Genomic DNA, 27,743 nt, shown 5'->3' on the forward strand with positions numbered 1-27,743 from the left:
TTGAAAGTTCTGACATTGATGAAACGTTATCAGGAAACAAAAACTTTCATTTGAGCTTTCACATTTTTACCACATTAGAAGTGTGGTCACGTGGTTTTTTGACTAATATACGGAACGATGTTGTCCCCCTGCTTCGCTCCAAAGGTTTCTTTGTCCCTTTGAACCAAAGAGGTATCTGTGCGTGAATAAATACTCCGTGTAATGTAAATTGACGTAGAACAAAGACAATTTTTTTTCTTCTGATTTATAAATAATAAACATTATTTTTCTTTGTTATCGAAACTAAAAGCAATGTACACGTGTTGTAATTAATATGTATTATTGTATTATTGACCAACTCAAATGTTTTTTGTAAAACATATCATAAACGGTGTATAAAATGAAGAATTAAATCCCAATTAGTCCTTACATTTTCTGTTTTTCTCATTTCTTTTATACCATATGGTACGTAGACCTGTATAGGATCCCATAAATCTTCTAACTTGGCATATTATTTGAGTACCACAATTTTTATCTATCGGCTGAAGTTTATATATATATATATATTTGCAATGACGAAACTTATGAACTATTTATATGTCTATTTTAAAGTTTCTTTGGATCGATATCTTTACAAAATGTTAATACTATTATCATTCATTGTAGAGTAAAAACTATAAACAATTTGTTTGTTTGTTTTAGCTACATAGTAGATTATCTGCACTCTTCCCATCAATGAGATCGAACCCTGTATTGTAGATTTATAAGTCCATAAACTTACGGCTGACACATTAGGGAATATAAGAGAGTTGTGTGCCACTTAACGGGTTCGTCGATTTTTTTCCCTAGCTTGTAGCACGTCAAGAAAACCCACAAGAAAAAAGAATTTCCTGCAACTTGCCAACAAGAATTGCTAGAAATGTAAATGTCACCAAAATACTGAAACCCTTTCTATTACTAACGGCATATATTTGAAGCAAACTGAATAGCAATCCGATATGTTGCAGCTAGAGGAACATAAAACTGAATTAATATTTTCAAGACCTAATTTTGCTCTATCAAAATTAAGTGAACACACGAGTAAAACAGCGGATGGGGCACGTGACTGTTTATTTAACATTCAACCAAAAAATTAAATAATAAGATGATAATTATAGTTAGTACATAAACAGCACATATGAAGTAAATGTTTAGTAGCATCATTTACTTTTGATTTAATTATGTAGAAATTCTGACCCCCCCCCCCCCCAAAAAAAAAACCTTCATAATTTTGGTGTTGCAATAACTAGTTTGGAATTTATAAATTGTTACTTTTTATGTAAAGTGCAAAAAATAGCTCAACAAAATTATAATTTTACTCTAAACCAAAGATTTTAATTTAACCTTAATTATAAAAGACACTGAAATAAAATAACATATTTTGTTAATAAAATAAACCAATAAACATTGGTAGCCCAAACTTAATGACTTTGGTAATGTTTCAAATACTAGTTTAATTGCTACTATTGACAACCAATTCTGGTGCGAAGAATCTTGAAAATAGTTTTATCAAGGACTCTTTTAAAAATGGTAGCTTACTTAAATTTAAAAATTATAATCTGTCAAATAAAGTATTAAATATTCCAATGAAACTTGTTCTGATATTTCCCACCTAACAATAATATAATACTAAGAAGCTGATGTTTAAAACGACTCTTATTTTGAAGAAATTAGAGATATGGCGTCAATCTTATGAATATATTTTAATAATGAATTAAATTTATCTGCACTGACTAATAACAATGGTATTTATGCAGTTGACGTCAGTCATACAATATGAACATTCATCTTGACCAGATGCCTAGAATTACATGTTGGCTTTTACTGGATATAATGTACATAATTTGAGCCTTTTGACAACGTTCATTAGTCATAGATACCTGCTTAGTTATTACTTATTAATTACGAATACGGCAGTAAAAAACTTAAATGCATTAAGCAGCACTAAAAGTGGGAATATATTAATTTTATGTATTTATCTTTTGTAACCCTATTGAATTAAGCAGTACATGACGAATAAAAACCCAATGCGATGACATTTGAAAATAGGAAAAGATGGTTAAAATTGCTGTAAAGGAAAGATAATTATGTGGCCAGTGTTTCGATAAAACAACTGTTATCAGATGTGTGGTAGGTAGAGTAGCCAGCCTGACTTCCAGTTTGTGTAAACAAAGAAATACAAAATGAATTCATCTACATCTCACATTCAAGTACTCTGTGGTTATCTGGGAAAATTAACGAAAAAATATTTTTCATGAAATACTTGTGCTGTTGGACCAGAATACCATTAGTCATGTGTATGCGATAAGTCAATGCTTTGCAACACTTGTTGCTAATAGTATCAGTGTACCGTGTGGTTACCTTGCTTAGATATACTTGTCTCTTTGTAAGCAACGTTACACCCCAGACATTCATAACACGATATGTTCCAGGTGACAGTAATGTGATATTTATCTATTAGCTGCTGGCTGTTTGAATTTTTATTCAATAAAAACATTGATTCTGTTCCCTATCAGTACACCTCACCTCCTAACAACATAAGCTAATTTTTTGTCCTACATTGTTAAATCTACCACAAGTGTTAAAGAAGTTACCATGCAAACTATTCATTTGTAATTAGAATTACCAAATTACACTGATACGCTAGAGAACTAGGTTAAGAATGGAACTTGTGGTTTTGATTCCATAAAAAAAAGTAAAGTGTGTGTGTAGATTTATGACCAAAATAACGTTTTTATATTTTTTTATTTTGGGGCTTAAGAGAAGCTTTCTTAAAAACAATTTAAATTCCCCCGTTAGCCAATTAATTTTGTCCAAATGAACCTTCATCGAGATTAAACGCTAGCTCCTTGATGTTTTATTTCACTTTAGTTAGTTATCTGGTGATAACTCAGAAAAACTGTAAAACTAAAATTTTCAAATAACGGCGTCAGCCGAGTATATAGGAACGCCATGCTGTTAATCAAATATCTTCCGGTGGGGCAGCGCTAAAATCTGAAGTTCGATTCCCCGCGGTAGATACAACAGGTAGTCCAAAGTGGCTTTGCTCTAAAAATAAGCAAAGCAAAGGTTACTCAAATAAGATTGTACATGTCCTCCTATCACGTGACCACCACAAAAAAGTACGACATTTGAGTGTAAATAAAGTCCATTACAATCTCTATTCGCATTTAGTCCAACAACATGATTTTTTTCATGTTTGAACTTAAACCTTAATAATTTAAATACAACAACGTAGCGATATTATTATTATAAGTCATTTTTTAATTCAAACAATAACTTCAGACTTTACCTTAAAAAAAAACATCACTCTGACGTTTTTATGACGAAAAAGAAAGGAACACAACAACGTTTTGGTGTTTTTATAACTACACCGATGATACATGTATTTACTTTGTAATTACGATTTCCTTAAAACCACACACTGATTTTATGGTTTCGAAGCTTGTTCCAAAAGGGTTGGACTCAGAACAAGGGATGGAACACACTTTTGCTGAAACTGCAATTTGCTGTCTTGATCCATCGGAGCTGGCGCCACCTTTTTATCATTTATAGAACTATGTTCCTGTCCTATCCATCCTCTTGCTGGCTTTCGCTTGTGTCTATACTTCGAGTCTTCGACATCCGAATCCGAATCATCTGATGTGCTTCCTACTTTTCGTCGTTTGAAAATTATTTCAACGGACAACAAAAGCACTAAAACACCTACCACAATAAATGTTGGTCCCGTCACCAGCCACGGCATTTTTTTATTTTCAAACTGTGTGGCGAAAACGCCGGTGCAAGTCAAACCTACTCCAAGGAGCACCAGCGAAGAACCGCTCACAAAAATATATATAAGCGTTCCGCAAGTTGCCGCTTGGCGGCGTTTTTCTGCAAGTTCTCTTTGTACAGCTCGTTTTTTCATGATTTGTTCCACGGTGTTGTTATCATAATTCTCCCAATTGTTTCGTTCAGTTTCTTCTCGACGCTGCTTATAATATCTGGTTAGAAGGAACATCTCTGTAGAATAAAATAATATTTCAGTTACTTTATCTCTGAGCTTCCATTCCATTTCTCCCAAACCTGATTACTTTCTTACATGTATTATTCAGACTACTAGGAAACACAAACACCATTCGCTATTACCTCAAAAACCTCGCATGTGAAAACGTTCTCCAACAACACAGGCCTGCGAATTTTATACTTCATAAAACTTGTTTTGATTTTAATAACAGATTTTCCATAATTCATCTACGCAGACTTCGAAAATAATATTAGTATTTTTTCTATCACGTAAGATCAAACTTACAACCCATTTACCACAAATATAATAGAATATGTTTGGGTCATTTACACAACCTCTTCTTGCCATAGCAACAAATAACTGATATTGAAAAGAAAAAAATAATGTCAAAGTGCACGCATTAACAAATGCTATCCAGAAATGACACGGCATGCGGCCTGTTAACCGTTTATATACTAGTGGTGTGTTTCTCGTGGGTTCTAAAACGATCGATAAGACTTTGACGTAGCGATTGATATAGAGAAATCTATAGCCAGTGGTGTCAATATTTTAAGCATAAAGAAATGTAACCTTATTTGAATGAAAATTATTCATTTATTTACAAGTACATATCACGTTTTGTGAAAAATATGTACGTGATGGAGAAAAATTGATATCATTTTCGGATTCAGCATACAAGAATTACTGTAGAACATGTAAACATTTGAAGACAATAAAACCATCGCAGGCCTGTTTAATTAACAGAAAAAGTAATAATAAATGGAAAATACGTTAATATATAAATTCTACAATAATACAACATTTAACAATGCTCTTACGAATTATTAATCTTTATACGTTAATAATTTATTATTTCAATACATAACAATCGGCAGTTTATACAATCGCTGTTTTGTTGCAGTTAGAGATTAATATATCATAAATGCAACATTAAAAATTTTTGTCTCACAGAAATTATGAAACCAAAATGTCTTTTATTCAGAAATGTTATTATTTCTTACACGTATTTAAAGAAACGTCCAAATAACACAGATTAGCAGTAATCGTTATTTACAAAATATTTGGGTTACAAGTTCGACTTTGGCCTTTCTGTGAGTTGCAAATAACATATATATATATATATATATCACTTTCCTATACTGTATATATATATGTGTGTGTGTATAATATCACTCTCCTATACAGTATATACATATATACCATAAGTAAGAACTTCGTAATTTTGTCTAATGCTTTGATTGGTCAGATACAGAGTGTTTGTTTGTTTGTTTTGAATTTCGCGCAAAGCTACACAAGGCTATCTGCGTTAGCCGTCCATAATTTAGCAGTGTTAAGACTAGAGGGAAGGCAGCTAGTCATCACCACCCACCATCAACTCTTGAACTACTCTTTTACTAACGAATAGTGGGATTGATCGTCACTTTATAATGCCCCACGGCTGAAAGGGCGAGCATGTTTACTGGGACGGGCCAGCTACAGAGGAAAGGTACATTGTAGATGCAGTTTTGTTGTTTGGAAATCGATTTGTTTCTGGTTTGAAACGGTCAAGTTTTGAGTATGAAGTTTCTTCCTCGTTCCTACATCTTTTATTAACCTACTAATAGTGTGTAACTAAATTCTGTTTCTGGTACAGATTATATATATATATATTTAGATACAGTTGTTTTTCATTTACTTCAAATTTTAATACATTTTTATCCATTTATTTTCATTTTACTCACAATCATCAACAACTACATTGACAACAACCATTTTATATCTTCTATACAGATATTGTAAAGTGTTTGTTTATTTGTCTTTTCTTTATTTTCATCTATAACAAACCACTAAATCTGTCTTTCCTTCCACATACTAGGCCCTCGAATTTATTTCTCGTTATTGCGGAAACCAGGTAACTGTGTGTATTCTGTTTATACCACATTTGTATAGGGAAAAAAAAGAGAGTTAAACATGGATAATAAACCGTGTACTGTTAATACGTCTTTATTCTTCAACAGTCATAAACAAGTTAATTTTCGTAAAGCTATATAGCAATATCGTTATCACATCTTCTAGCTAAAGTCATACCAATTAGGAACAGCAAAATGTAATTGTTTCCGAGACTCTGTGTTACAAATAACGTATTGTGTGTGGCCTAAACATTAAAACAAATAAGTCATCACATAAAATCGAGAAAATTATTTGGGCTGGTTCAATAAGACGATCATCAAATTTAACAAATGAACACTGTTTGTTGCATAGCTGAAAATAACCCAACTAAAGCCACCACTCTTCTAGACCGTTAGTCTGGTATTAGAAATAACTTGATGATCGTCACGTAACTGCAGTTTTGCTGCCTAACATTGTGAAATAATATTTTATTAACTATATTTATTTATTGTTTTTTTTCAATGAAACAAAAGCTTAGCATACGTGATGTTTCTTTTCCATCAAAATCGTTTCAGTTTCAATTTATCTGTTTGTTTGTTAAAACGTATAGCAGTAATTTAGGCCTATGAACTACTCATTTCTAAGTGACGCTCAGACAGCGAAATTGTTGAGTAAGCTAAACGAGGGTTTTGTTATCTGTCTTGTGTCGTCCATAGTCGAACACTGAAACCGTAGACTGTGGTTGTCTATCAGGAATCCATGACACATATTCGATCATGTGTCGTCAATAAAGCACATTATCTCGTTATACACTTTATTTAAAATAACGATTTGCATCAATAATTCATGAGGCGTGGTGTATTCACATTCTTTGTAAAATCTATGAAATATCAAAGGACATCCGAATTCTTGAATCTATTCACGTTTTGCAGGGTTTTGAAGCCTTGAAAGAACGTGTAATCAATATATGTATTTTCATTGTTTGTTGAATTTCGCACAAAGCTACTCGAGAGTTATCTGAGCTAGACATCCTAATCTATCATTGAAAATAACTAGTCAACATCATCCACCGTCAACTCTTGGAGCAGACTAATCGAATAATGAAATTGACAGTAACATTATAACGTCCTCATGGCTGAAAGGCCGAACATTTTCAATGATGAGATTCGAATCCGTGACAAACAGATTGCGAGACTTGCGCCCAAACCACCAGGCCGTATTTTTATTGAAAACTGAAGGGGCTTGTATGAGGAAACGTTACACAAAATTTAAATCACATAATTTATTTTCATTGTAGTACTGATTGTTGTAACCTGGAATATATCCTCTTATTTTTCTAATTACTATTATAGTAGAAAAATATTATTTCGGTATTATAATTATTATTATTGCAGAAAAATATCTTTTTGGTATTTTAATTATTCTAATAAATGAAGTAACTCCCATTAGTGTTATAATTATTATTATAATTGAAACATATACAATTGATACTCTAATTGCTATTTCAACTAAGATATATCCTACTGGTGTTTTAATTATTATTGTAACTGAAATATATATTTTTGGTATTGTAATTTTTATGAAAATACTTATAAATAGTAGTTTAATATTAAGTTCACCTTCCAAATACCATTTCCCGACATATATTCTTTTTTACATATTACTTACCTTCTGCACTGCATACTTCGCTACAAATGTCATGAGTTAATTACCGAGTTACATTTTAAATTTAATTTATATTTTGTTTGTATGATACTGTGAATTCAAACACATGGTTTTGTTATTCTTGAAGTTATTAAGATATTATATTACATACACTTCAATATTCCTTTGATCTTAAGCTTATTGTTTATATTACTCGAATCTTATATTCGTATCTTCACTTTCCTCTCGATTTTTACCGTTATAAACTCTCAGACTAACCGCTCAGTTTATTAACTTATTGGTGCTTCTTCATCTGCTTTGAAGTATCAGTATCCGGTAGGTTAAGGTTTTGGTTAATTTTACTTAGATTTTAAAGCTGGGTTTGGCCTCGTGGTTAGCGTTCCTGGACTGTGTCGTAAGATATTAATATTCATCCTCTCTGTAATTTGTAATGCATTAGTTATTATTGTGTTGTAACAGTCATCATGCCCATACTTTGTATCATTAGATATTATTGTGTTTTAATAGTCATCATGCCCGTACTTTGTATTATTAGATATTATTGTGTTGTAATAGTAATATACATCATGCCCGTACTTTGTATTATTAGATATTATTGTGTTGTAACAGTAATATACATCATGTCCGTACTTTGTATTATTAGATATTATTGTGTTGTAAAAATAATATTCATCATGATCGTACTTTGTATTATTAGATATTATTGTGTTGTAATATTCATCATGTTCGTACTTTGTATTATTTGATATTATTGTGTTGTAATAGTAATACACATCATGCCCGTACTTTGTATTATTAGATATTATTGTGATGTAATATTAACATACATCATGCCCGTACTTTGTATTATTAGATATTATTGTATTGTACTGGTAATATTCATCATGTTCGTACTTTGTATTATTTGATATTATTGTGTTGTAATAGTAATATTCATCATGTTCGTACTTTGTATTATTAGATATTATTGTGATGTAACAGTAATATTCATCATGTTCGTACTTTGTATTATTTGATATTATTGTGTTGTAATAGTAATATTCATCATGTTCGTACTTTGTATTATTTTATATTATTGTGTTGTAATAGTAATATTCATCATGCCCGTACTTTGTATTATTAGATATTATTGTGATGTAATAGTAATATTCATCATGTTCGTACTTTGTATTATTAGATATTATTGTGTTGTAACAGTAATATACATCATGCCCGTATTTTGTATTATTAGATATTATTGTGATGTAATAGTAATATTCATCATGTTCGTACTTTGTATTATTAGATATTATTGTGTTGTAATATACCTCATCTTCGTACTTTGTATTATTATATATTATTGTGATGTAATATTCACCATGTTAGTACTTTGTAGTGTTAGACATTAGTGTAATGTAATATTCACCATGTCCGTATTATAATATTATATTTGTTTTTTGTTTGTTTGACGTTAAGCACATCGCTACACAACGGGCTATCTGTGCTATGCAAACGACAGGTATCGAAACCCGGTTTCTATTGTTGTAAGTCCGCAGACATACCGCTACGCCACTAGTATTCGTCCTGACGTACTTTATACCATTATATATTTCTGTGATGTAATATTTTAATTCAGTTTGTTCGCTTACTTCGTTTGCTTGTTTAGAATTTTTTCGCGAAGCTACACAATGTCATGCCCAGTTTTGAACTGATGGACCAGAGTGAAATTATAAAAAACTCTATAATGTCTTTATAAAAATACGAAAGTTTGACTTCATTTTATCTTCTATATTTGTTCGTTTGTTGTTAAGCGCAAAGCTACACAATGGCTGGCTATCTGTGCTCTGACCGCCCGAGGGTATATAATCCAAGATGTTTTGTGTATTTTTTAAATGTTTTATCACTTAATAAAGTTTCCTCAAGAAGACTACGTCTTTTTTTTATCTTTGTAGATTAGTTGAAAAGCGAACTGGTAAGAAAGTTTTTGACTTCAACCTTATGGAAATTAGAGGCTAGAATTTTGCAAATGTTACGCCCTTTATTAAAATAAAATGAAAGAACGTTTATGGGAGATGAAGATTAGAGAAATAAGATGTTACAAAAGAAGTATTATCTTCAGAATGAAACATAATATAAAGTTGAAATCAATTTAAGCATAAAATGAAATGCTATAGGAGTCCAAAGCTTGTATTTTATTATCAGTTTTCTTTTACATATTTTTAATCAATATTTGCCACATTTGAAAAGTTTTCTTTTTACTTTAAGACATTTTCCCCTGTGGTAGAGTTCCAGATTTCAGAGCTGACGACTAGGGTTTGAATCCTTGCGATACCATAAAATATTCCCCACACTTTAAGCTGTTGATGCGTTATACGAGTGACAGTCAACACTCTAGCGTGAATGGTGGCCGTTAAGGGGTTGCTGACTGGCTGCTTTCGCCCTGGTTAGTAGTTCAAAAATAGGAAATACGGGAGGTAGCCTCGGTAGCTTCGTCATAAATACAAAATAAAAGACGAACTATAACATCTTGGAATGGAGGTAACCACCCCCCCCCCTCCGATTTCCAAAGATAATTAATCATCGAATGAGTCTTCCCGCAAACATATTTGGCATGATTTGTTTGTTTGTAGTTAAGCACAAAGCTACACAATGGGCTATCTGTGCTCTGCCCGTAGACATATCGCTGTGCCACTGGGGGGTGGGGCAGGCATGGTCTGAAATTCGTTTAATGATGTCAGCTGATAAGGAAAACATTAATTTTCCTCGTTGGCGGTTGTAATAATTAGAAAGTACAGTCCACTCAGGATCAATTGTTTGTGAAAACACTAATCTTGAATTATTTCATAACCACCAAGTACGATACTTTAAAGAATCAGACATTTTGTGAGTTTAATTTGAAAATGGTTTTAAGTTTAATTTTTAAAAGGGGATGGGTCAAACTTTTCGATTGAAAAATAGCAAAAAGCTAGTTAAACTTTTGAGTTGTTATTATGTTTCTGATAAAATGTGAAACATATTTGTTAATCAATAATAACGAATCAGTGCTTCGTTTATAAGTCGGGTAAGCGTACTATCATGGGCCTAGTTTTATTTCTAAAAAGTTTAGAAAATACGCATCTCATTTATATTAAAAAAAATATTATTTTTACAAGAAATAAAAACAAAACCCAGCCTGTAAATTTACTGCTTTTGTTAGGACGAACAAGTTGATTTTTGAGAACTGCAGAGAAACTAACAACTTATTCTGAAGCAGTGCGTATAAAATAAAGCACGATGTTAGTAGGTTTTTACAAACTTCGAGATTGCTGTAAATTATAAAAGATGTTGTAGAACATGGTGAACAAATACAAATGTGGGTCAAAGAAGCAAAAGTTTATCTTAACAAGAAAATAATAATATTCATTATTTGAAGGTATTTGAATTACGAAAGTAACATAAGTTAAAGACCTGATTTGTCACATTAACTAAAGATCGTAAGCTGTAATCATTTGGGGGAAAATTCAGCAAAATGACGAGAGCATTGATTCAATAGTTTGCTTGTGTTTTTCTTGGTACAATGGCATAGCCTGAAACTAGTTTTTCTTCCAAAATCTGTATATTCGGGAAATATATCACAATAGTGATATAATCAGTAATTCCGATTTAATTCTGTTTGATTTTCTTAATCTTATAAATGCATTGTTCAAACACTTTTATTTTGAAGTTAAATTATTTCATTGTCATATGAAAGTCAGATTAAGTTAGTTGAAAATATAAATTTAAGCGAAACTTTTCACTTAAATAAAGAAGGGCAACTTAATTTGAATGGAGTAGCTACGATAAGGTGAAGAATCAGCTCTCTCTATCCAGAATCTTTATATTTTGAAGATAATTTATAGCCGGACTGCAGGTGGCAGATGCTAATTTATAGTTTAACGGTCCTTACTTCTGTATTTCAGAGTTATTTGTTATTCATGAACTGGAACGCAAGGTAATAAAATGTGAATACATCACCTTAATGTATTCAATCAACATAGCCGTCATCGCTTCAGCCTTGGTTCTCTGAAACACTAAGGTTCGATTGCTATTTTGTTTTTTAAACGCAAAGATACAAAATTATCAATCTGTGATGTGCTCATTGCAGGAATCGAACTTCGAATTTTTACCATTATAAGCCTTGAAGCTTACGCTGAGCCACTGGAAAGATAAAATAAGAAGAATGTTTACTTGATTATATATTTACCTCAAACGCTCAGATAAATTCTCATTGTAATAGGGGGATGATATTTGTGAATTGGATATTTTTTGTTAAAATACAGATATTTATGAAAATATCAAAACGTTTATTAATTTTGGTCTACAAAAATTAATTGTGTCAGTTTAACATCCTAAGTTTTTTTTTTTAATTGTAGAAAAAGTTCAGGCAGAGGTTAGCAACATTGACACAATATTTGCAAACGTGCTAAGCCCAGCTTTCCAAGAATACGGGGTATCTGATACCAGGAAATGGTTTCATGGAAAAAATTAACTTTGGACATATAGGACTGATGAAAATAAAAAAATTTTACCACAGAGGACTCTTGGAGACAAATACTCCAGAAGTAAACCTATATGTTCTTGTTCAACAGAAAAGAAGTCATTATTAAAAAAAAAATAACTCCTAAAGCACACTGTGGAAGAAGTTGGCTGAGGATGGTAGCCAAAGTACTGAATCTGAATTTAGAGGTTTTTGTATAATAACTAAGCTTCTTTATAACCAATTGCGATGCGTAAAAAGTGTTTCAGCACCACGAAGCGCATAGAAAAAATATTGGAGAAACAGACTTAAAACTAAGACTCTAGAATAACCTGATATAAGTTAGCATCAGTGGGCGCTGAAAACCACTTCTACTTAATGTCACAATCAGATGTTACGCAGAAAGGAAACAATAAGACCAACCATTGTGTCATATTCGCAAAAAAAAAAAGATATTAAAGAAGTGAAATAAGCAATTTTGATTAGATCTAGATTGAATTGATACTTGGTAGGTGCAAAGCGCAATACATATACACAGTGGTCAAACTCCCCGCCGGTGGGTCAGTGGACGTAAAACTTTAAAGTCTGGGATTCGATTTCTTGCAACAAATATTGGGATTAATCTTTTAGGAATAAAAATAGCTATTTTTTAATTTACTATTTAATTTTTAGAATTCATAATGAAAAACAAATACCAATAGAAACAGCTTGCAGTAGCCAGTAAGCTAAATTCTATCCCTGAACGAGATTACTATTGAGTAACTAAACCATTCAAGTGTTTCTGTCACTGTTGCCAGATGTACGATAATCTTAACCTCTGTAGACTGTACAATCAGTAATACAAAAAAGTGTTCACAATGTACAATAATTTTGTCATGTCGTTACATTGGAAACATATCATCGCCTTGTTCTAACTAGGGGTCAGCCAAATAATAATTGTTCTTGTAGCGCAAGTTTCCACAGTCCTACAATAACACACCTAATGATATTATTGTAAAATATGCTCGGAGACAAACATCACCGCCAACCATTCAGTTACTTAACTATTTGATTGTGTGATCTATTGTCTCCATGTGTTTATTATGTGTTAAGATGATGTTCAACTCCAACTCCCTTTCTATGGAATCGTAAAATAAGTACACGTGTGGACTATCACAGTTAACAATGCATGAAAGTGGGTAGATCTAAATGATTTCTAAACTTTTAAGTAAAATACTAATACAAGTTTAGACGAGAGATTCAAACAGCTAAGCAAATACGAAATAATCATCATAGTAATAAATACAGTGTTTCCTGGAGAACAGGATAGCGAATTTTATTAAGCAGTATGGCGTAGGATTGTAATGATACAGTTCACAGTTCAGGTCAACTTGATGTCATAGTTCGTATAAAAATAATTTAATTGGCATATTCTCAAATATTTACAGGTACGATATTTAAAAACAAGAACGATAATTTTAAAGTTACTATGCGATAATTTCATATTTTAGATCTGGCAACAGTGATTTCTGGCAAATTAACTTTTTAATGGAAGTTTAAAGAATTCTTATTAGGTGGGAATGTTGGTTTGCAACTGGCACATCCATTAAAGTTTTAACATTTTTAGGATGTTTAATTTTTCATTCTTAACTAGAATATTTAATGGTCGAGTAAAGTTGTTTTGTGACTATCGAGTAAAATATCTTAAAGACTGGCATATATTAGGGTGTTTAATTTAGATTTGGTTTTGGTTTTATTCCCCTAATGGGCTATCCATTTAGTGGAAAAGTTAACTGGCAAGTGGCAAGAAAATCTCCATTAAAACAAGAGTTTGAAATAAGGTTTCATTTGGAACTGAATATTTTTCTTACTTGAAAAGGTTTTCAATGGGTTAGTTAAGTCGTCTGGCAACTAGTATATAAATCTGTTTCAAACGTTTTCAGAAAGTTTAATTTCGAAATAACTTTACTTGTTCCTCCTACTGAGGATACTTTAGAGCATAAAAAATTATATTTTGGCTTAAAGTTCACTCATTAGAACTTCTATCGTTCTTAGGAATGAGATATGACCACGTACTCAACGGTAGATCTGAGGACTTATAATGTTAAAAATTGGGTTTCGATACTTGCAGTTGGCAGACCACAGAGAATCCATTGTATAGCTCTGTGCTTAAGAACAAACAAACAAACAATGAGACGGAAAATAATTCTGGCAACTAGAAAGTAAATTCATTAAAGATTCCTACATACTAAACGCTTTAGTTTAAACTGATGGTTTCTTTTCTTAAAAAGATATCCAATAAAGTCAACTGGCCAGTAGCAAGTACAATTAATTAAACCCAAAAGGTTTGGTTTTAAGCTTGGCTTAACTTGCTTTTCTTAAAGGGGTTGTCAGCGAGTTGAAGATTAATCATTTTTCAGGAAGTTTAAATTCGATTAGACTTTATTTATCCTTTCTGTGAGAATGCTCTTGAATGAAAAACAAATTTTATTGTAAGTAATGATTGCATCTGTAGATATTCTGTCATATTTAGGACTTTTAAGTTTGAAACTTAATTCATTTTTCTTTCTTAAAGATATTTTCCATGTGTTAGGAAAGTATTTTGGTGACCGGAAGCTAAATATAGTAAAAATTTGAATATTTAATGGAATTTAAGTTTAAAATTATTTCAGTTATCTTCCTCCTAAAAAAGTTCATCTAGCGACTAACAAATAGCATTCATTAATTCAATCCTAAAGTTCAATGGAATGGAATGTATACGGAAGTTGATTAAGTTATACTAAAGTGATTTCTAAGCCTCATTACGTCGTTAAAATTCAAGTAGCTACGTCCAGTCATGCTGTATCTGATGGCCATGCACCTGGACAATAGTCCTGCAGCGTACATTCTATTGCAAATGACTGCTTCCTAAGACTGTCATGCAAATTACCATAATCCACTTAGGATATGAGTGCACTATTTCCTAGCGTCCGTTTCAACAGTCCAATTGTATAGAAGTCGATAGGCGCTGCGTCCAGCAACTTGGTCAATATGTTTTTATATAGAAAAGCATGAATACCTGTTTCATTATCTCGCTGTTTAGCGAATATGTCGTGAAAGCATCGTGTGTACATGTGACTTACATCGCTTTCCAATCAGAGATCTGTCTTGATTATGTTGTGTACTGTTGCCTAGGTCACGTGGACTGGTTTTGCCACTGACATTTGTGTTCGTGGCTTCTCACTTATTATAACACGCCGCACTCCGCTTAACCCTGCTAGGGTACATCTCCTTGCAGGTAGCTTTCTGGGTAGTCCTTGTGCCCCAAATTGAATCATATTCCACTGTTTTCCTACGAAATGCCAAACAATATTAAAATGTGGTTCTGGTACATGCCATCCCGCCGGTGATGTAGTCGCTACTGCCTCTCTGATTTGCATATTCCAAATCGGTTTAACATAACGTACTCAATTCTCTATACAACTTATCATTCCAGTCTGATTGTGTCGTGAGAACAGGGTTCCTGATATTGACATGAGCATAGCTTTAATAGGGTTTTAGAATTTACGGCCAAGTCAATTACATACTATTTTAACGATCACCTGAATAATTTATATGAGGATGTTACTCTTCGATGTTACTCTTCGTATAAGTGTCACAGGTAAGAAGGAAATATTACGATGGCAAAGTCACCTGAGGGAATTCATTTAGCTATGAATCAGCAGTTTTGTATATTCATGCTATTTCCAATTAAGTTCAATCTTTAGGATGTCACTATTGAAAAACAAATTAATGTAGTGATTTTTTTATCATTTTCTCAAATAAACGATCATTCAACCAATCACCTATAATAATTATTTTTATGCCAAATACGACTCAATTAACATATGTAAAAAAATATTTTACTTTTATTTAAATAATACTAGTAGATGCCCATTGAAACAATTCAACGGTCATTTTCCTAAAAATAGTGCTGAATAAATATAAATGTACAGTCAACCCAATCCCTTGTATCAGAGCGTATATGCAATATGATTGTCTTGTGGGCTGTTTACAAACGTCTTTTTTTCACTCAATTTGTTTTTCAATAAGGAAAATTACATTGCGTTTGTTTTTAAGCAAATGAGACTGATTACAATGCATTGTTGACAAATACGTTTGGGTTTCGATTCAATGGGTGGATCCAGCACATTACAGCGCTCGGGATTTTTGCTGCTGGATGCCACCTTTCCTTGTCATTTACTATGCGGGTCGCGGGTTTGAATCCCCATCACACCAAACATGTTCGCCCTTTCAGCCGTGGGGGCGTTATAATGTGACGGTCAATCCCACTATTCGTTGGTAAAAGAGTAGCCCAAGAGTTGGCGGTGGGTGGTGATGACTAGCTGCCTTCCTTCTATTCTTACACTGCTAAATTAGGGATGGCTAGCGCAGATACCCCTCGTGTAGCTTTGCGCGAAATCTATAACGAACAAACAACATGAAAATATTTTTCAGAAATTATAGGCTTATATTTAAATGCCAGACTCTCCCTCCACTAGAAAGAAGAGGTAAACAGTTTTACTAATATGTATTCGGCATTTGAAATTGTTTTACGTCTTATACTTTCCTACAGTTATGATCCAATCAAACACTTATAATAATTCTCTTTACATCTTTGACATAGTTATCATTCAATCAAGGCCGGGCGTGACCTAGTAGTTAGCGTGCCCGAACTGTGGATCCGAGAATTCATTTTCGCATCCCATTGCTGCAAGAACGCGCTTCGCGTTTTAGGGCAGTGGGTGCGCCAAAAAAGTGACTATGAAATCCGAACTATTCGGTCAGACAAGACTAGCACAAGAATTGGCGGTGGGTGCTGTTGACTAACTGCCTTACCTGGTCCTTTATCAGCTGAAGTATAAGAATGACTATGTGCAGATAGCTCTTGTGTGGCTTTGTGCAAAAATCCTAAAAAAAAAACACAAAAAAACAAATAATCATTAAACCAATCACCTATAATATATGTATTTTTATGTCGAATACGGCATAGCCAATTATCATATTAAAAAAAAAATGTATGCTGATGATTTATCCACAATCAGAACATAATACTTAGGTTCAGCAATGTTGTAAGTCCGTATATGTTTAAACTATATTTTATGCTTTGGTAATGAATGCATGCTCAACGTATTAACAGTGAGATTAATTACATTTTATAAGAATAACGCTACAGTTTCCATGTTACTCTTGGAACCATTTCTTTCATCGTCAACAGTGCCAAGACTGGTGACCATGATTTCGCATTATTGTCCGAAACCACAATTTCTATTGCAATAAACTTCTGCCAGGGATGACATTTTAGACCAAATGCACGTTTTGAATGCACTGTACGTAAACGTTTACTCCCGAATACATGTTTAAGTATATAAAAGTCAGAAAAGTATGTGGAAACTGCAACGAAAATATGACAGGTATGTGATTGAATTGGTTTGCTGTGATTTCACTTTTCTTGGGAACTTTTCCTTTGACAACAAACGTATAATTGGTCGATTCTGATCCTTCGCCGACTTTATTTCCTTTTTTTATCTTATTAACGATAACAGGACATATGTTAAGCTTCGTAACATTAGCTTTTGGGGTCGAAGTGGTTTTCTATCCCAACCGTAGCCTTATTTTTAAATGAGGATCGTTGTTTCTGATTGAGTTGAGACATGGTTTCATAACCGTCTAATGTCCGAAAAACTCATATACCAGTTTTTCTGTTTCTAAGGGGAGTATTCACAGCTTCATATGCAACAAAAATCCACTGTATTAGCAGTTCTAAACGACACTAAACATTCATCTACAGTCAAAACATAACATGTATGTTTAATAAACTAAACCTACATCTAATACCAAAATATAGCTTGTATAATTAAACACTAAATATACATCTAATACCACAACACGACTTCTATGTTTAATACACTAGACATACATCTAATACCAAAACATAACTTGTATGTTTAATACACTAGACATACATCTAATACCAAAACATAACTTGTATGTTTAAAACACTAAGCATACATCTAATACCATAACATAACTTTTATGTTTAATACACTAAGCATACATCTAATACCAAAACATGACTTCTATGTTTAATATACTAAACATATAGCTATTACCAAAATATGATTTCTATGTTTAATACACTAAAACATATATCTAATACCAAAACATGACTTCTATGTTTATTACACTAAACATACATCTATACCAAAACATAACTTGTATGTTTAGTACACTGAACACACTACCATCCCTAAAACATAACTAGTATATTTAATATACTGAATATACTAGTATCACCAAAACATAGTTTACCATGCATGTACTATCAGAAAACTCTCCAAGTTTGGCAGATAACTGATTATATTCATGCAACCCAGATTTTTTATAACTTCCGTAGAATAAAACACTTTTATCAGAGTTTCTAGCTTGTTTTTTGCACGGGAAAGATAGTTTCAATTTTCAACTAAATATTTTAACACTAAAAGACTCGAGAAAATCTGCAGTGAGTGTTTAAAGTTCGTGATAATAAATAATATATACGAAATGTCTAATTTGTCTAATCAGTACGGCGGTTTACATTCGAAATGCTTGATAAATAAGACAGTTTCTTATTACATTCAATATTGGCTGTACCTAAACGTAGTGTTCATCAAATATGTATATATATATATATATATACTTACCTTCTTGAAGTACAAGTTTCGAGTATGTGTCTTCAAGAAGTGGCTAATATCTTATTAATAGGCTATCAATTCAAACTCTTACTGACCAGATGGTTTGCATGTCGGAGTGTGGATCTGCGGGTCCATCATTCACATCTCGTTATCGAAAAAATGAAAATAAAAATCTCGCTCCACGCCTTGGGTTGTGAATGAGTTATAGGTATGATGGTCATATCCCCCTATTTGGTCAGACAAAAGTAGCACAGGAGTTTGCGACGAGTGCCTCAACTACTACCTTCTCTCTAGTCTATCAGCTCAAAATATCACACACACACACGTTCATATTCAATAAATAAACTGTGTAAAACTGTTTCTGTAAAAGTGCAAACTGCGATACAAACAGAAATAAGACCACAAAGAGATATTTTTTTTGGGTTTGTTTATCTGTTGTTGTTGTTCTTTTTACATAGGTATTTCTAACAAAGTATATGTTACGTTGCTTAGTGATTTTTGTAATATTGATATTTTGTATAAAGAGAAAATTATAAAGTTATAAATTATATGTGCCTTTAGCATCGTACTGAATGTTTGTATATTAACTTTAAGTCAGCCTGTTGCTGGGTAACCAAGGACCAAAACTGTTGTAAACACAAAGGTTTCAGAAAAAGTAGTCTGCAAATATGTCATAGCATGAAAATTTATTTTTTCTTCTTGTCATTTTTCATAGGAGAAAGAAGAGAGAGATTAATAATATTGCATATAACATAGCTAAATCAAATGATTTTTGAAATAAAAGCATGTGCATGTGGCGATAAATGAAACTAATACAAAAAAAAAAGGAAAGCGTGTATAATGTTCTATGGCGCACTATTGTAGTATGAACAGTGCAGCTGAGTTTGTAATTAAAGCTTACAGAACATCGTTCGTATCGATCTCCGTTCCACAAACGAGTGTGCTGTTGATTGCTTTGAATGTCGCTCATAATAGCTGTATCTAAAGGTTAATACAGCAGCCACGAATTTCCACGTGTATTGATTCTTAAACGTCAGAACAAAAATACATAAAGGTTTTTAACAAGACAAATTCCTTCTTCAAGACAGTCTTAATTCTCTTGCTAAAGTTTCTTCACGTTCATTTAGACAACTCCAGTGTGTCACGCAACTGACGTTAATCTCGCTATCTACGTAAAGCTGATGCTTTTCTTTAATAAATTAATCACAGCATTTTAGTTCACGAGGAACAAAGATGTATTAAATTACTATTATTAAGAGGTTTTTTGTGTCCTTCTCTAAAATCAAAATGATTAGAATTTGTACAAACTCGGGGTCTTTCTCTCCGCTGACTCAGCAATAAAGTTGAAGTATTATAAAGCTAAAATTCCGGATTATCTCCCTACGGTGTGCATAGTATCTCATTTTGTAGCTTTTGGCTTACACCAAAACAAACCCTTGCAAGTTCAGACTTATTATCTACATAAATTAAATATATGTTGTAATTGTTGTGACAAGTTGTCAAAATATATAGTATGTATATACCAGGATATATATTAATTTTAACAGGCTCCTCAACGGTTTTTCTTAATTTGAACTGAAATTTTTCGGACATTTTTATTTACTAAAAAGAAGCCATTTCCCGCACTCCTTTATTGTTGGGCTGCGAAAAGTGGTAAGGTGACTGAAATCCGTCAGCGCATCACGAGCTTAACGGCCAAGCGCAAGAAGCATGGAAGTCTCCAAATGACACACAGAGGTATTCGGTAAACGTTTAGAACCACCTTGGTAGATATTGTGCAGCAAGCAGAGTACAATATCATGCCTGTAGTTACTTTCAAAGTGTTCCTTTCTGCTCATCCTACTGCTGACTATCGTGATGCTTCGACCTTCCCTAACGAATCGCAGGTGTAATCGTTCGTATCTCAGTTGAAAGATAAACATAAAATAGTGATAACAGAAACATAAAAGGTTGAAAATTGCTTAATTAATGATGTTGATAATGTGGCTTTATTGATATGTACTGAATATACTCCCAGCGGGTAGACCTTAGTACTAGCTAGTATGGAGACTTGAGAATGCTGTATTTCACTTAAATATTTATCAATTAACAAACGAAAACTTACCTTGAAGTTGTTTCGAAAAGGTACATCCAAAACCACCCTCTTTGGGAGTTTTTGGATTGAACTTACTTTTAATATTTGACAAATTGTAATGTAAAGACACACCTTGGCTCCTGAGGAACGTGTTAAAATATAAAACTAGGGCCGTTTTGCTATATAGTGACCTATTTAGAAGAAAGTCTGAAGTCACCTTTTACTCGTATTTCGAGCACAATAAGCATTTCTCCTGTACAGTCTTGTATTATTAATGTTCTACATTAATTACCTCAAATAATAACGTAATATAAACACCAGAATACAGAACTACCAGGAAGCATGAGACTGCATGAAACAAGCATAAATTTGTTGTAACATATGTAATTCAGTCAGTAGTTGAGGACACAATACCCACATAGGTCATAGGTTTTGTTAGTAACTGAAAAGAGACGATTTTAAGGTTAAATGAACATCGTATCTATATAAACAAAACTGCAAGTCTATAACAACAATTTTTTTAATAAGCTAAGACAGTAGCCAAAGTTAACATGTTCTATATGTTTTTTGTTTGTTTGTAACTAAGCAGAAGGTTTTCAGTGTTGTGTTCTCCACCATTATCGAAACCCGCTCTTTAGCGTTAGAAGTCCACAGACTTATTTCTGAGCCACTAGAAATACCTAAGTATTATACGCAATTAACTCTTTGAGTTGTAGCAAATAATAATAATAAAAAACATTATATATTGTTTCTAAACATGTTCACTGACATTTATAACATTACTCAAATTTCTATGCCTCATATATTTACTTGATTTTTCTAAACACGAATTTTCCGTAGTAGGATTTTTATATCAAAACTGATAAAAAGCCAACATTTTATTTTAATTATGTTTTTGGTATTGTATCCTCTTTGAAGTCCTTTATCTGTTTAGTTTGTGTTTTTGTTTAAAAATCTGATGATTTGGCTTTTTAGATTGATTTATTCGAAGTGAAACAGTTTCTTGTTTGTTTTTTTTCTATGCTGTTTTAATTTATATTTCTGACCATCACTTAAATAAATGTTAGCTTTAATATAACCCATTTATTATAGTGAAAACTAATAGGGGTTAAAAGTTCTTCTATATCTAATTTTACGATGTAATACAAAAAATTCATATCCTTCTTTAATAGTTTTTTATATATTTGTTTAAATTATTTAACACTCTTAGATTCATCAGTTTCTCTAACGATCTATTTTATTTCTCTGTTCTGAAGTTTAAGAAAGATGAAATAATTAATTACATTTCCGTTTGACGTCAATTGAAGTTAATAATGAATCTGTGATAAATAAATTGGTTTATGAATTTTCTTTCTTCCTCTGAAAAAAAGTCAACTATTTATCTTGTTCCTTTTCAGTTATACAATCATCAAAACCACAAAATTTGTATTCACTGAATCTAAGCTATTCACATCTATCATATCTTCTAAGTTCTATAAGAATAATGTTTCTTTTTATATTTTTATATAATTTATAACATTATATTACTAATAGATTATAAAACATCTTCATCTATATCATCAAATATTATAATGTTATCGTTTAATTTTACATATTTAGGCTCACCTATATATTTTTTTGCGCATAGGTATAGATTATCGTAGTCTAATTGATGATATATTAGGTTTAACAATTTATTTATTTTTCTGTAACCAGATTGGGCAACAATTAAAAGTCTAAATTTATGTTCAGATTATAAAGGATTTTGATTAGGATCTTCAAACTATTTTGGTTCTGCGTAATATTTATCGTTTATTTAACTATAAGATGAAATATATGTTGGATAACTATAAGTTATAGCTATAAATTATCAATGAAAAAGATAAAGAATACGTCAATACATTAAATTATTATCGAAACAAAACAACGAAACAAAAAAAGAAGAATGAAGCAGAATCTATTGTTAAAATAAAACACGAAGAGTTAGTAACAGAGTTTCATAAACTAGTAATTTAAAAAATGGAATCTCAAACTATTCCTTTAGACGAAATTCAAAAAACGAGAAGAACTATAAAAGATGAATCTAAAACAAAATATAGGGTTGATTTAAATGAAGGATTAGAATGTTCATTTTTAGAAGAACAATAACTTATGTTACCACCTGAATTAATAAATAAACCCGATTTAATTCAAGAAATGAATGGAAAAGCAGGAAGATTAAATAAATCTTTAAATTTTAAAAAAGCTAAAACAAATACAGATTTTTTTTAATTAAAAGAAAAATTAATAGATATCCGGGATAAAAAAAAGGCATTTGAAAAATAGAAAAATATTAGAAGAAGCTAAAAAATTAAATGAAGAGACAATAGATTTTTTCAAATTATATATCGAAAAATTAAAAGTCATGAGCGATACGTCTAAAGTTCTAAAAATAAGTGGTGAAGAATTAGTCAATTAGACAATCTAACTAATAAGTTAATAACAGCAAATACTACTGAAAAGTTATATAATCACATCGTTGATTATTAAACGTATTACTTAAGGAAGGAGTGATAACAAATGATTTTGTCAAAAAATATTACAGAACATTTTTATCACTATATTAAATGGAGAAGTGTTTAGAGAAGAAAATATTTGTATATGGCAAAAGTTATAAATTATTTTCTGTTAATAATATAATTATGATAAGTTTTACATTTTTATTCAGTGCTTTTGGTTTAACAGCGTTTGCTATTATTCCTTTAGCAGCATCAAGCTTAGGAGCTGATATCATTGAAGTAATTGATAAGTATCTAAACATATCTGCAAGAAAAGAAGAATATAAAAGGTCTTATAACTGTTACAAAAAATGCTAAGTTTATTTAAATGTAAAAGTAGTACTGAAGAAGGAATTAACTTAAAGTAGAAATATTTCATAGAAACATTAAAATACTTTCCAAGAGAGAACTATATTAAACATTCTAAATTAAGTGGAAAGAAATGAAAAGAGGTGATCTGGTTGGCTGGTTGCAAGATAAATTTAATTCACTTGAATTGAATTTACATGGATTTCATTATTGTGGATGCTTAATTAAACTTCAAAAACGTCTAGCTAGATGTGATCCTGATATTAACAAAGTGGATAAAGCATGTAAAACCTGATACTGCTTATTGTAAATCGAAAGCTACAGCTGGTAGACGTATAGTTCAGCAGGACTTGATGGAAGATTTGAATGTTATTCAAGATCCAACTTTACGTGAAAGAGTTGCTAGAGGAATTATACAACCACTTATTAAAGCTAAGAAAAATTCGATCTCGGTCTGCTTACATACTGTTTCAAGTGTAAAACAACAACTGAAATAACCAACATTCAATAATCTATTTCAAATAATGGAAGACCTATTTTTAAAGGTATATGTAAAGTTTATTGGGCAAAAAGTCTCAGTTTTTAAGAAAATTTGAAATCTCTCTATTACGATCCAGAGAGAGATTTCAGTGGTATACAAAAGTTGAAAAGAAAAACTCATCTACCTCGAAAAGAAATAATATAATTTTTACATCAGCAAGACGAATATACAAAACACAAACCAATTAGACATACATTTAAAAGAAGAGGAGTTTTCGTAACACATATTGATGATAAATGACAAGGAGATTTAGTTGATATGAGACAGTTTAAATCTTAGAATAATAACACAAATTATATTTTTACTGTTATAGATATTCTTAGTAAATATGTTTGAACTGTTCCAATCAAAGTTAAAACGGGTTTGTTTGTTTGTTTGAAGTTAATCACAAAGCTACACAATGGGCTATCTGTTAAAACGGGAGAAGACATAACAAAACATTCAAAGAAATTTTTAAAAGAGGAAACCGAAAACATACAAACTGATAAAGGAACATGATTCATTAATAACCAAACTGAAAAATTATTTAATGGACAAAATATTCACTGGTTCACAACTGAACGTGATGTTAAAACTCAGATTGTTTAAAGATTCAATAGAACTTTGAAAAATTAAATGTGGAAATATTGTACTGCTTATAATACAAGGAAATGGACTGATAATTTAGATAAGTTAATAAAAAATTATAATAATTCATATCATAGATCAATTAAGATGACTCCAGTTGAAACAATTAAAAAAGAAAATGAAAGTAAAGTATATAATAACTATATACTGTAAAAACAGTTCCTACTGCTAAATATGAAGCTGGTGATAAGGTTGGAATTTCAAAATATAAAGGAACATTCAAAAAAGGATACCTCTCGAACTTTACAGAGAATATATTCAATATAAAGGAAATTTCACAAACAGATCCTATAATTTATAAAATTAATGATCTAATTGATCTAACTTCTATGAACTGGAATTAGTTAAATATAATAAGAAAGGTTAATTTAATAAAATTTAAAAAATAATTAGAAAAAAGAGGTGATTAAAGTACTTGTAAAATTGTTGGGATATCACGATAAATTTAATTCTTGGGTTAATGTTGCAAATAATATCTAAGGCCTATGTTTTAGGGCGTTTGAGAATTAAAGGGGTTACTGTTTCTGTAATCTCTTTACGTTTGTTTATTTTCACTTCTAATATCTTTGTCATTTAACGTTTTTTCAATAATTTACATGTTTATCCTTATAGAAGATAGCGAAATGATGAAACTTGTGTATTATCGATGGTATAATTAATTTATTATTATTAAAGTATGTTGTTATTCTAAATTTTACTTTAAAATAAGGTTTCTTGCTTAGGTTGTAACAACAACCAAACATATCATCGTCAAAAACTACCCATTTTTCACATATACAACAGAGCTCTGGTGTTTTTGATATTCTTTAATTTTAAATGCATTACTTTCAAAAAGTTGTTCAAATTCGTTAAAAGTATCCATTAATTTAATCTGAAACATTTTTATTAATAAGTTCTAAAATTCATATATGTTAATAAAAAAGTCTCTGAAAATATATAGAGGAATGTAAAAAGTGTATTGTCTGTAAAGATGAAATACCTCTCAATATGTTTACTAAAAATAATACAACCAAAGACGGTTTTAGGTCTTGGTGTAAAAAATGTGTTAATGATTGTTATCACGCAACTAGAAATAAATTATATGAAAAGTAGAATGTGAATGAGGATCGAACGTCGTTAAAACACCTTTGCAAAAACACGAGGAAACTCTCTACATAGAGAGAGAGAGAGATTAAATAGTATAAAAATTGCAGTCCATGTAAGGAAGAGAACTCTCTTTACGATTTCTGTAAAAACAAATATAATATTGATTATTATAATTGTGTATGTAACAGGTATGTTATTGATTATTCATTATTGTAATAAAACTAAAAGCAAAGAATATGAAAAGTAGAATGTGAATTAGGATAAAAAGTTGTTAAATCATATCTTGAAGAACTCAAAAAACGTTCTGCACATGGAAATAAAAAATCAGGACTATACTAATAAAAAAAAATTTCATTAATAAATGGAGCAACTACTTCAATGTAAAACTATAATACGGTTGATAGACTTTAATAAAAAAGGATATAGTGGATATTCTAAACTTAGAAAAAATGATTTAATAAAGTTTCTTACTCATAAGATCCAAAGAGAAATAGTTGCTAAAAAATGCAAGACAAGTTTATAAATATTTAACTGCTAAACCAAAAAACCTAGGTAAAAACATAAAATGCGATGAATGTGGAAAATATTACAAACCATTTTATAAGAAATCTCATCTCGAGAGTAAAGAGCATAAGGGAGCAATACATAAAATAGAAACTGCTTACGAAGGACGATTGAAAACTTATTTAATAAACAATGTTAATAATTAGCTTACGAAGGACGATTGAAAATTTATTAAATAAACAATGTTAATAATTAGCTGACGAAGGACGATTGAAAATTTATTAAATAAACAATGTTAATAATTAGCTGACGAAGGACGATTGAAAACGTATTTAATAAACAATGTTAACAATTAGCTTACGAAGGACGATTGAAAACTTATTTAATAAACAATGTTAATAATTAGCTTACGAAGGACGATTGAAAATTTATTAAATAAACAATGTTAATAATTAGCTGACGAAGGACGAATGAAAACATATTTAATAAACAATGTTAATAATTAGCTTACGAAGGACGATTGAAAACTTATTTAATAAACAATGTTAATAATTAGCTTACGAAGGACGATTGAAACTTATTTAATAAACAATGATAATAATTATACTCATGAATTCTTGTTCAATATTGAAAATATTGTTCTTCCTAAAATTGATGAGATAAGACAAGAAAATAAATTAAAAATTAACGTTAAATTGTTTTGTGTTTATCAAAGGCAAGAAGAAACAGAAGAAATTTCATTCAAAAGAAAAAATAATTCTAAAGTCGACTGATTTGGAAAATTATTATAGAGATGATACTAACAAACTTTTAAGAGAAATGACCGAGTTTAAAACGAGAGGATCAGGATGGACATTAGAAAAGTTTTTCAATTTAGATCTTCGGATCAATAAATATAATCCATTAAGAGGTTCATCATATATTGAACAAGATAAAAAGTTGTGGTAAATATTATAAATGAAGATAGGGAATATTTCATGTATTGTGTATCAGCATATTTGCATCCACTAAATGGAAAAAATCACAATTCACAAGTTGGTAATTATTACAAACCAGAACAACTGAAAGATATTAAAGAAGCACTCAATGGAATTAACTCCCCTGTTGCTCAATTTGAAAAGAAGATGAATACGCTATCAGTAAATGTCTACAGTTATGATGAAAAATGTAATATTTATCCATTAAGTACAACTGAAAATAAACGAGAGCGCTCTGCTAACCTTTTATATGTAAAAGATAAAACTTCAATGGCATGACCAGATGGTTTGGGCGCTCGACTCGCAATCTGGGGGTCGCGGGTTCGAATCCCCGTCCCACCAAACATGCTCGCCCTTTCAGCCGTGGGGGTATTATGTGACAATCAATCCCACTATTTGTTGGTAA

At 31.2% G+C, this 27,743-nt stretch overlaps 1 protein-coding gene across 1 annotated transcript in view; it reads right to left on the reverse strand.

Moving 5' to 3' along the window:
- Positions 1–3,305: 3,305 nt before the first annotated feature.
- LOC111086541 overlaps positions 3,306–27,743 on the reverse strand; it is a 28,112-nt gene continuing 3,674 nt past the window's right edge. The window contains exon 2 of the mRNA XM_022389737.1: positions 3,306–4,020. Coding sequence (XP_022245445.1) covers positions 3,449–4,018 — 570 coding nt within the window. The 5' untranslated portion in view covers positions 4,019–4,020 and the 3' untranslated portion in view covers positions 3,306–3,448. The remainder of the gene's footprint in view (positions 4,021–27,743) is intronic.

Source organism: Limulus polyphemus, unplaced genomic scaffold (genome assembly GCF_000517525.1).
Source record: "Limulus polyphemus unplaced genomic scaffold, Limulus_polyphemus-2.1.2 Scaffold1175, whole genome shotgun sequence".
Lineage (NCBI taxonomy): Eukaryota > Metazoa > Arthropoda > Merostomata > Xiphosura > Limulidae > Limulus > Limulus polyphemus.